General features: G+C 53.4%; 5 protein-coding genes across 5 annotated transcripts; 3 read left to right on the top strand and 2 right to left on the bottom strand.

The window, feature by feature from the left end:
• Window positions 1-137: 137 nt before the first annotated feature.
• NCS54_00433900 (Cytochrome c oxidase subunit) lies at window positions 138-902 on the top strand (the record flags this gene model as incomplete). The annotated part of the gene is made up of 5 exons (XM_053149879.1): window positions 138-285; window positions 353-377; window positions 497-656; window positions 708-715; window positions 857-902. The coding sequence occupies 5 exons, from the start codon at window positions 138-140 to the stop codon at window positions 900-902; spliced, it is 387 nt and encodes a 128-aa protein (XP_053005854.1).
• Window positions 903-1624: 722 nt separating this feature from the next.
• NCS54_00433800 (Anaphase-promoting complex subunit 5) lies at window positions 1625-4080 on the top strand (the record flags this gene model as incomplete). Its single annotated transcript, XM_053149878.1, has 3 exons — window positions 1625-2387; window positions 2434-2527; window positions 2577-4080. The coding sequence occupies 3 exons, from the start codon at window positions 1625-1627 to the stop codon at window positions 4078-4080; spliced, it is 2361 nt and encodes a 786-aa protein (XP_053005853.1).
• A 230-nt stretch (window positions 4081-4310) lies between these two features.
• Window positions 4311-5148, bottom strand: NCS54_00433700 (CIA30 domain-containing protein; the record flags this gene model as incomplete). Its single annotated transcript, XM_053149877.1, has 2 exons — window positions 4311-5020; window positions 5070-5148. The coding sequence occupies 2 exons, from the start codon at window positions 5146-5148 to the stop codon at window positions 4311-4313; spliced, it is 789 nt and encodes a 262-aa protein (XP_053005852.1).
• Window positions 5149-5580: 432 nt separating this feature from the next.
• Window positions 5581-6574, top strand: NCS54_00433600 (Tim44 domain-containing protein; the record flags this gene model as incomplete). The annotated part of the gene is made up of 2 exons (XM_053149876.1): window positions 5581-5818; window positions 5883-6574. 2 exons carry the CDS (start codon window positions 5581-5583, stop codon window positions 6572-6574), a joined length of 930 nt encoding a protein of 309 aa, XP_053005851.1.
• A 380-nt stretch (window positions 6575-6954) lies between these two features.
• On the bottom strand, window positions 6955-9300 carry NCS54_00433500 (Hypothetical protein; the record flags this gene model as incomplete). The annotated part of the gene is made up of 5 exons (XM_053149875.1): window positions 6955-8000; window positions 8049-8393; window positions 8954-8986; window positions 9094-9173; window positions 9239-9300. 5 exons carry the CDS (start codon window positions 9298-9300, stop codon window positions 6955-6957), a joined length of 1566 nt encoding a protein of 521 aa, XP_053005850.1.
• Between the last annotated feature and the right edge of the window lie 1215 nt (window positions 9301-10515).

Raw genomic sequence — 10515 nt, 5'->3', positions numbered from 1 at the left:
CCCGCGAGAAAAATTCGAACCTTACAATTGAGGCAGCACTGATTGGCGGCTCTAACCGAGCTCGTCCAAGAATGACCTGATCACAAACTTGGCTTGTAACCATCAACCCGTCAACCGAACGAACAACAACGTTCACCATGTCTGCCGTCCGACAGTTCACCCGCACCGCCTCGCGCGTCTCCGCGCAGCTCCGCGTCCCTGCCCAGCGCCGCTTCGCCAGCACCGCCGAGAACGAGTTCATCAAGGAGCGCCAGCACATCAAGGAGCACGCCAAGGGCACCACTGGTGAGTCGCCGACGACTGCGGACCGGGTCAATTGGATGCATTGGGCATGATTACTGACGGCTGGCAGAGCTCTGGAAGAAGATCTCCATCTTGTACGTCCCGACCCGAGAATTGAGTGAATTACGAGCCGAGCGTCGATTTCGGAGGATCGGAAGCTGAAGACGACACGGCCGCGATGCATTGGTACGAACAAGAGCTAACAAGATGGAAGCGGCGTCATCCCCGCCCTCGCCCTGTCCGGTGCCAACGCCTACTGGCTCTGGAACGAGCACTGGGACCACTGGAACCACATGCCTCCTCTGGAGGAGCGCACCGAGTACCCCTACCAGAACATCCGCACCAAGAACTACCAGTGGGGTGATGGCGACAAGGTCAGTTGGGATTCTTTACGGGTCAATTGTATAAAGCTAACAATGTTACAGACTATCTTGTAAGTTACTACGACTTCCCGAACGATGAACCTCGACAGCATTGGAAGAGCTCTGCGAAGCTTGAACTCGACATCAGCTTCGACCAATAGAGCTTCACGTTTCCCGTAGAGTGCCGAGGACAAAATGCTAACCTGCCACAGCTGGAACGAGAGTGTCAACTACCACAACAAGGACAAGGTCGCCTAAGCGAATCTTTAGACTGGTCATGTGTTGGACAACTGACGGACAGCTCCTCCCGGAGATACCTTGTACATGTTCCCTAGACTCGAATTGACTGATTGTTGAGATTGTGTGTCTTAGTGAGACTGCGATGTGTGGTGATGTGAGATTGTCAATGATGAGTAATGCCTCGCCCTTCACTGGTGCCATTGTGGGCGTGCCCAATGCGTGTCCTGGATGAGGAACTGGAAGCTCTCGAGCTTCGTCCAGCTCCAGGAGGATATTAATTGACATAGACGCCAATTGAGCATTGGATTTGCGCTGCTGGCTGATGTTATCAGACCCCTCAAGTCATGTCCAACGACGCATCTGCCCACCCAAGATTGTGTCATCCCGGCATTTTCCGAGGAACAGCCGACCAAACCACAAACCGCCAAGCGACCCATCAACACACCCAAGCGCGTGCTAGGCTGGAGATGAGATGCCTGGAGCTGTCTAAAGAACGGAGACTATGAGTGTTTGACTCTTTGAGCATCGATATCAAGGCTTGGGCCTCTCGTAGAGGTAGACAAACTTCCATTCACCAGATTGGGAGCCCTTCCTGATTGACAGTTAGGCAGGCAGGCGCGACCGGGTGTAGAGCAACAGCATCACTTCCCATCGCGTGCACACACTTGACTCAAACCTAACTCCTCCATCTCGCATCCAAACTCGTCCCTTCGACTTCTCACGTTTGATGGCGCGCAAAGATGGCTCGATTCCTCAACCCGGCCAAGATTGGCCTGCTCGTCCTCGTGGAGCTCTACGTCGAAGGAGCTGTGCCAAGCGATGCCATCCTCCCAGTCCTCTCCTTTGTCCACGACCACCTCACAGATTTTGCTCCGAAGAGTGTCTCTGCGGACCAGGCCGAAAGATGGGGCAAGGCAGAGCGGACGGTCAGCCTCATCATTAGCATCAAAGACTTTGAGAAGCTACTCGGCAGCTACCCCTTTTTGATGGGTATGCCTGGGCGGAGATTATGGGATCAGTTTCTAGGAAAGCTCTGGGATATCAACTGCCTTGATGCAATGCACGACTTCTTCGACCATCTCTCTCGTCTGCTGGCCAAGACGAAGGAGGAGCGACAGAGACTTGCCGAAGTGGGCCATCCCGTTGAAGATGAGGGAGGAGTCAAGCTCACACCCAACTCGCCCTTTGGGACATTTGTTCGTCGATCACGGCTGGAGTACCATCGCCTTCGATTCCACGACTGCACCGAACTTTGGAAGAACTTTGTACGATATCGACAACCCACTGCCCAGTACATGAAGCGCAAACTCCCGGGCTTTGGGCGGATGAGCTTCGACAATGTCTTGTTGATGGGCGAGCAAGAGGACTGGGACCATCAGAGTGTCATGGATCTGGCTTCGGTGGCGTACGGTGACATGCTCACCGGGGATCAGAGTAGTACGGTCCCTGTGAGTGCCGACGACATCGGGAGCCTCCTCGAGTTCCAGATTGAACAAGTACAGAGTGAGTGTAACCCCCCAGTGCTGAGGATCTTGCTTACACGAAATAGAGTATGGGAACCGAATACCACTTGAGATTCGCCATCAGTTTCACGACTTGCTCAAGGACAGTTGCATCAAGCCCAGTCTTACACACTACCTCAAGTAGGTTCGAGAGCCCCTTTGTGTCGGTGGACCTCTCTGACATGCACAGTTTCCTTGACGCCTGGAGAGGAGGAGACTATCCTACCGCGTTCGACCTGCTTCATCGATATTTCGACTACACCATGTCCAACAGAGACCGCTCCTACTACCAATACGCTCTCATGAATCTTGCTGTCCTCCAGGCCGACTTTGGTTGCCACCGAGAAGCCCTGACAGCCATGCTCGAAACCGTGTCGACAGCACGAGAGAACCGGGACATGTCTTGCCTCAACTTTGCTCTCAACTGGCTGTTCCATTTTGGGCGTGCCCACCCCGATCTTGTTCGTGACCTCGTGTCTCATAGCATGCTAGGTACAGGCAAGGACAACCTCGCATTCCTCCGAGTCAAGTCGAAAGAAACGGGCATGTGGACACTATGGAGCGCTGTGCTCCTCAGCGAGGCTAAACTTGGGCTCATCAACGGAGACAGCGTAGCTGCGGCAATGGAGTCAATGGTGCGAAGTTCTCACATCGTCATGGTGAGAAACATGAAGAACATGTTTGGCTCCCACCTCGCTCTCTCGGCGGCCCTGTGGGATCGTCTTGGTGTCTCAAGTATGTCGTCGGTGGCATGTGAGGTCTTCCTGAGATGCCATGCACGACACTCGATCTTTGACGACGAGCTCAAACTCAGCTGTCGACTTGCAATGATGCTCGCGGGCCAGGGAAGATACGACGAAGCTTTGGAGAAACTGGAAGTGTTGGAAGAGAACTCGTTGAGATCATGGAAGCCGAGTCAATACTGGCACAAGTATCGAGGGATCATCAAGCTCAAGCGAGATCTACATCACAACAACCTGGAAGGAGCTGACCAACTGATATCGCAAATCGTTCAGTCCAGGGATGACGACCTGGAGCCTGATATGGCCTTCATCGTTGACAGCCTCCATGTCGACTACCTGATCCGGCGGGGAGACTTTCAAGCAGCATTTGCCAAGATCGATCGCATAATGTCGCAAATTCAGGAAGAGCGACGGGATGTGGTCCTCAAGGTCAAGCTTCTATTGTTGAAGGCCTCGCTTCTGGATAAGTGTGGCCGAACGCAGAGGGGCTTCACTGCTGCAATGCGAGCTGCAAGCATCTCTTGGGAAGCCCGCAATATTCCGGGTCTCTGGGAAGCCATCGGCGCTGTGTCAAACATTCTCGTTTCACTCAGCGAGTTTGAAGCAGCTTCACAATTGCTGGTCGCCGTGATACCTCGCTCTCTCGAATGCGATACGGCGAGCTTGTCCGGCCAGCTCTACAGCTACCTAGCTGACGCGAACATGGGACTTGCAGGGAAATGCGAGCCAAAGTCAGCCAAGCGGATGGAATACATGACCAAAGCCCTCCAGGCTGTACAGAAGTCCTTTGACCAATACTCGCAGATTGAGGACATGGCCATGCAATGCCAGATGACGGCGAAGAAGGCCATGATCATGAAGCTCTCCGGGGACATGGCCCTGGCGGCAGACTACGCGGCGGAGTATGTAGCACTACAGAAGAAGGCTGCTGCGCTCAGTCTTGGAGCGTGATGTGTGATGATGGCCAAGGCATGACATGACATGGTATAGCATGGACGGTGGCGAAGGGGAGCATCTTTAGGAGTTGATTATACTGTTTGTTTGTACAAGGACGAGTGAGATATGAACCAGCCCCCAGGGGTACTCTTTTTCAAGAGCATGAGATTGATGATACACGTGCAATGTCTCGTTCCTCATCAATCGTGGTTGTTCCACGCAACGCTTGTTCCACCTCCTGGTGCCTACCATCGTACTTTTTCACCCTTTCTGTTCCTTAACCCACCCTCTGCCGGCGTCCCCTTTGCTGGGGCCTCAACGGTTGGCGCTCCTGCGTCTGCCTCTGACACATCATTCGTAGCCCATACCTTTTCGATGCAAAGTTCAAACGGCCCCTCTACACGATCCGTCAGTCCAACGCCCACACTCAGGACCTTTTGTCTCAGCATCTCAGTCTGAGGCTCTACAACGAAACCATGATTCGTTCGTACAAAGTCGTTCCACTTGATGAGCACCGTTTCCCATTGACCTGGCCTCTTGGCGAACAATCGGTGCTGGTGTAGATCTGACGGTTCCACACTCTCGGTTTGTAGGTTGACAAAGTAACTGCGGCCATCTGACTTGACTCGCAGCGCAAGGTAGAGAAAGGGATCAATGTCCCACATCGACCGACCAAACACCGTAGGTCGCTGATCGGGAGTTCGGAAGCCGGCGAACCCGGTGCGCTGGATGTTGGGTTTGTCGGCGGGGAGGCGTGTAGAGATGGAGCCGTAGAAGCGGGCGTAGGAGGAGGGAGATTTCGGGTCGGTGGATGTTGCGTGTTCGAAGTTGCTGTCGGAGAAGCCGCCGATGGTCTTGTCGGTCATGACGATGCAGTCGCGGACGTTGTTGGAGGTGTTGAAGTCATAGAGGGGCTTGGGTTTCGTGGCGCCCTTGATGGCCTCGAAGGAGACGGCTAAGAGCCGTTAGCAGAGGGTACAGAAACTTGAGAAGAGAGTACATACCAATCTGTGTTCGTCGCCGAAGCTCGTCCATGCTTCGCCCGAAGAAGTTCCTCGAGAGGAGGGTTTGCGTCGCTCTCATGATGGGCGAGTTCCGAAGTAGATGATGTCAGGTTCGTCGCAAGGTTCGTCGCAGAGCCCAATTGGCTCACCGAGAGTCGCGGGACATGAGCTAGAAGCAGAAGCAACGGTTAGAGCCTTGCGACTGCGCCTTTGCTCCGAGGAGAGGTGGTGGTGCAGCTCGTGATGTGGTTGATGAGTTCGAAAAGCCGTTGAAAGTTTGCACAGGCTAGCATGTGTGAATCAGTGACGCCCACCCGGCCTTCCCCCGCGTGCCACCAGCGACTGTCCCCAAATCATACCATTTCACACAGGGTCGGGCCACGGCACATCATTTCTCCGACACCGGCCCAAGAAATTCTTCGGAGTCGATAGCGAAGTTCCGCCCGCCGATCAGAGCACCCAGCTCCGGATGATGACCCTGCGCCGGCTCAATTGGTGCCCAGACGAATAAATGCCTGCCTCGTCGACGATGGCGCTGCGCCCAGGCGCCCTGAGAAGGGGCGTCATGGGCACGGTGGGTGTGCAGTTTGCGCGGTACTCGTCCATACCTTCGAGGGCAAAGATGGTGCGGGAGATGGAGAAGACTGCCCGTCAAGAGTCGAAGAAGATGGAAGCCGAGTCAATGTCTGTTATGCAGAAGAGGGCGAATGATGAGTACTTTAAGTCAGGAGGAGGGCCTCTGTTTCCTGGTGAGTTGGTCATATACCCTCTAATTGAGGTTGTGAATCACTACAAGACTAACCTCCACTCAAGGCACCTTCGTCCCCCTCCCCCTCTCTCGATACCCCGGCGGCACCAACTTCTTCCGTTACTCATGGTACCGCCTGCGTCAATGGGGCATTGAGACACTCTCCGTGCTCCAATTCAAGCTCAAGTCCATGCCCGACTGGACGACCCGACCCAAGTGGAAGGCCGCCCGCGGCAAGATCGCACCGACAGCCAAGGTCATGTACACCGAGATGCTCACGGCCTTCGCGGCCGGCGACAAGGCGACCATCAACTCCCTCTGTCTCGGCCAGTTCGCAAAGAAGCTCACCGCCGCCATCGACCGCCGCAACCCTACTGAGCGCACCTCGTTCGAGCTCGTCAAGTTCAACAAGACCCTCTTCTACCCTCGTGTCGTCGCCCACCAGGTGCACGCGGTGAACCCGTACGACAAGGACAACTCGACCGAGCAGGCCGTCATTGCGATTGCGTCGACGCAGCGAGCGTCAAAGTACAAGAAGTCTACTGGGGAGCTGATCCCGGGAAGCACAAAGGTGCAGGAGAAGATTGAATACGTGGCTCTGTCGAGGCAGGTCAACGAGAAGACCTATCAGTCTGGATCTTGGCGTATATGGGGCACAGTCCCTGCTACGACTCTTGAGGCGTATCTGGAAGAGCAGGCCTGGATCAACGTGGAGCAGGCCAAGCGAGCGGGATGGACTGGACCAACCAAAAAGTAAGGAAGAGAAGGCAGTTGTACTGATATGAAGGCTGAACGACCTGGTTTCCAGCTGAAAAAATGGGATCACGAGTCAAGGAGCAAGAGTAACGTGTAAAACGAGAGTGTATATTGTACGAGGATTATATCTGTGTACTATAGAATAGCATGGAGGTCGGCGAACGGACGTCAGTACATAGATAGTACTTCTCCAATTCAATCTTGGGTATTTGCCTTTTGTGTAAAAAGCAGCCGACGTCCACGAAGAAACGAGGTTCCTCAGGTGATGTGAAGAGAGATAATGGTTGTCGAGTGTACCACTCTGGCCAAGGGTTGGCTGACAGAGCCATCCAAGTCGTTGTGAGAAACGACAGCATCCAACGACATCTCATGGGGACATGTCTAGAAGAACTTGCCAGTCGTGGCAGAGACGAGGTTCTCAGAGGGCTCATCAGTCTCCCTGCTCTCAGGTCGCTCAAGGGGACGATCCAAAGCATCGAAGCGGCGTCCTCGAACCTTGGCCATCACGAACTGGACTGAGAGACGTAGGATGAGAGCACCAACGCCCCAGAGGATACCACCAACAGGGGCAGCAACAAAGGCACCAAAGGCACTCCAGTCGTTACCGTACAGACCCTTCTGAAGGAGCAGAAGCTCACCAGCCTCCTGAGCGTTGCCGTAGTAGACAAGACCGAAGAGGAAGACGGTGAAGATGCCGCCCAAACCGCCGACGACAACCTCGAAGCCACGCCACCACCAGCAGCTCTTGATGAGACCAATGCAGAGAACGGGGATGGTGGCGGCGGAGATGAGATCAGTGATGAGGTAGATCTGAAGAATCGAGGGGGCCTTGAGAGCGAGGACGATGACGGGGATGATGATGAGGACGACGCCGCCTCGGATGAACCAGACGTTGAGCTTGTTGCGGAACAAGTCGTTAGAGGCGGACGAGACCATAGCCGACTGAAGACTGTCAAAGGCAGCTGTGCTAAGGGTAACGACCATGACGAGAACGATGCCCACGACCCAACTGGGGAGTCGTTCCAGAAGGGCGAAGAAGGCAATGGCTCCCGATGAGGCAATCTCATCACCCTGCAAAGCTCCGGACCAGATGGCGATGAGACCAGTAGAACCAACGAGAGTAAGAACGCACAGCACGACGATGGTGGCGATGATGGTGCCCAGGTGAAGGTCCTTGTCCGTCTTGGAGGCAAAGGTGCGCAGCCAGAATGAGGACAGGAAGAAGCTGTTGGTCAGGATGGCGACGGGGAAGATGTACAGGAGCTGCCAGCCGAGGAGGTTGGCCTTGAGGAGGCCGGATGAATCGATCAGGCTGCGGTCGATGCTTGTCTTTGCGCCGATGGTGATTGTGGCGAGGATGACAAGACCAATGACCATGGCTCCCTGGATGACATCGGTCAAGAAGGAGATGCGGAAGCCACCGAGAGCTGGGAGAGTCAGGATGTGGCTCCAAGGTTGGAGAGGGGTTAGCTTACAGGTGTAGATGGTGGTGATGACACACTGGACGATCATGACGGGGAGACCATCAAGACCAGTCAAAGCCGTGACGACTTGCCCAATAGCCGAGAGCTCAGAAACCATGTACAAGAACAAGGTAACCAGGGTCATGAAGCTAAGATACAGCATAGTCAAAGTGCCATACCGCTGCCTCGTCCACTCGGTCAAGACGAAACCCTCAGGGCAACGTCGTCGAATGACAGGACCGAGGTATCCAAACATGAGGATGGGCAGAGCCGCCGAGAGCGAGTAGACAATCATGCCCTGAACGCCAGCAATGGTTGCCAGCTCGGGGTAAGAGAACAGAATGGCGGATCCGAGAGCTACAAGAGTCAGTTTGTCACCGACGAAAGGGGGGTAAGGTCAGGGGGTTTCTGGAGCGGCAACACTTTTCCCACGCAAGCATTAACTTGATCGAGTATTTACGGTACAATCTCAGCTTTGCCTCTGCACGTCAGCATCTCCCCGAGGTGTGCAATAGTTGCGTGGCTACGACAACTGAAGCCCCCGAGGTTGGATGCCGATGATACTTCGACTCAGCGCCCGTAGTGAGCCGCATCCTCTCCCCCCTCCCGAGATGTCTCTCTGGAGCAGGTTTGATGCATTGGTATCCAGCTCAGCTCAAGTTATACACTCAACTGAGCTGGATGAGGGTTAGTAGCAACAGAGTTGTGTGAAACATCTTGGGGAGGGGGGAGAAGAAGTAAGATCGTTTTGTTGTGAGGTACGAACCTGCTCGTTCAGTCTTCACTGCTTCATGCTCGTCGTAATACTCGCGTGTGAGATCGAATTCCTCACAGCCAATTGCTTCATCGTTGTGTGCTGCCGTGTTGCTACCGCTCCGGGATGTTGCGTTTCAAGAGCTCATTGAGGCTCTACTCACCGGAGGCGATGAAGTTGAGGGCCAAAGGAAGGGCTGCCAAACGTTAGTAGATGGTCTCTTTAAAAGGAACCTGAGCCTTGAGGGTCCCCTATGAAGTATTCATGGGATCTAGAGTCTCTGGGAGATAAAGTTTTCCTGACCCGTCTGAGTTCCGTTGCCAGAGAGAAAGTCCTTTTTGGACTGGTTTCTCATTCTCCAGGCAACGCCTGTTCCAATAACGCTGCGTTCATCGTTAGCTTGGTGTCTGTCAACGCGCAGAGGGGCAGATTTTTGAGGATCACGAACAGAAATGCACCATAAGTCAGGTACATGACGGCGTTGGACGCCTGCGTAGATGGTTGACCCATGGCGAAAAAAAAGGAGACGCGATCTGTCGTTGCTCGAAATACGAAAGTTAGACGTTCAACAGAAGAAGTGTCGTTCCTGTGTGGAATTGTTGATGTAGGAGAGAAGAAAAATCAGGCATTCCCAGCTTGAGGGACATTTTTTTTCTACGATGCGCCGCCGCTTCAGCTGATTACAGTTAGAACCCATCTCCCACTCCCAATCCAGTAAAGGTAATCAGAGCCGTCACAGATCCAAGGATGCTTGGCTTGGCCTCCCATGGAATGCGAGCTTTTTTCGTTAGTGAGTGTGGGGGTCAGTTCATCTCTTGGGACAACGCGAACTCGTGGTGAAAATGACCCGACAGGGAGTCATCAGGTGGGCACAAGAGTGGAGTTTGTCATGGAGCGACGGACCGAAGAGTCTACAGGCTGCTGTTGGAGGAATAAAGGGAGATTGTTAACCCTTTGACGGTTGGTCTCCATTGTTCACGGGAATAACTGTCTCGTTCATTAGAGGCAAACCTTACCTTAGTGTCGTCGTAATGCTTGTCGTGGAGTCGTCAAAAGCTTACCTGGACATCATGTAATAATTGACTGAGACTATTCACATCACAGTAAGGCTTACCTTACTATTCACATCGCATAAGGCTTTCCTTAGGCTCACAAGATCTTGGTAATGCTTATCTTGAAGTTATTCCAGCATTTACTCATGTTGTGATGGCCCTTAGGCCTCTCGTCAAAAGTGTTATCTCGCCAGGGCTACCAAGTGCCCCATAGCATGATCCCACGTTCGGCCCTTTTGTCCACGTCCAAACATCATATCATATCATCATCAGGGAGAGCATTCACACATTCACCAAGCAAGAGGGGACTAGAAAGTTTTTTTTTTTGGTGGGCTTTCGCCCTTTTGTGGGCTTGCGCCCTTTTGCAACCTTATTTTTTTTTTGTTTTTCTAATTTTCTAAGGAAGTATCCCATCCATACATGTCCCATCCGTGGTTTTCATACAAACACCTGCCCTGGTAAGCAATGAGCAGTGCGTAAGCCGTCCTATTTCCTCCTGGTGAGGAGAAGAGGAGGCCGAGAGATTGAGAAAGGAAAAAGTGCAAATGAGTGTAGAGAGTCGAAAGCAGAAGATGTTGAGAGAAATCGCAAACAAAAAAGAGCCGAGCGTGTTGAGTATGTCGAGAAGCAACAAGCCTTGGGTGCCGTCTCGACAATGAAGCGTTCGATTGAC

Source organism: Fusarium falciforme, chromosome 3, assembly GCF_026873545.1.
Source record: "Fusarium falciforme chromosome 3, complete sequence".
Lineage (NCBI taxonomy): Eukaryota > Fungi > Ascomycota > Sordariomycetes > Hypocreales > Nectriaceae > Fusarium > Fusarium falciforme.
The sequence above is the reverse complement of the archived record's forward strand: the minus strand, read 5'-3'. Positions and strand labels throughout refer to the sequence as shown.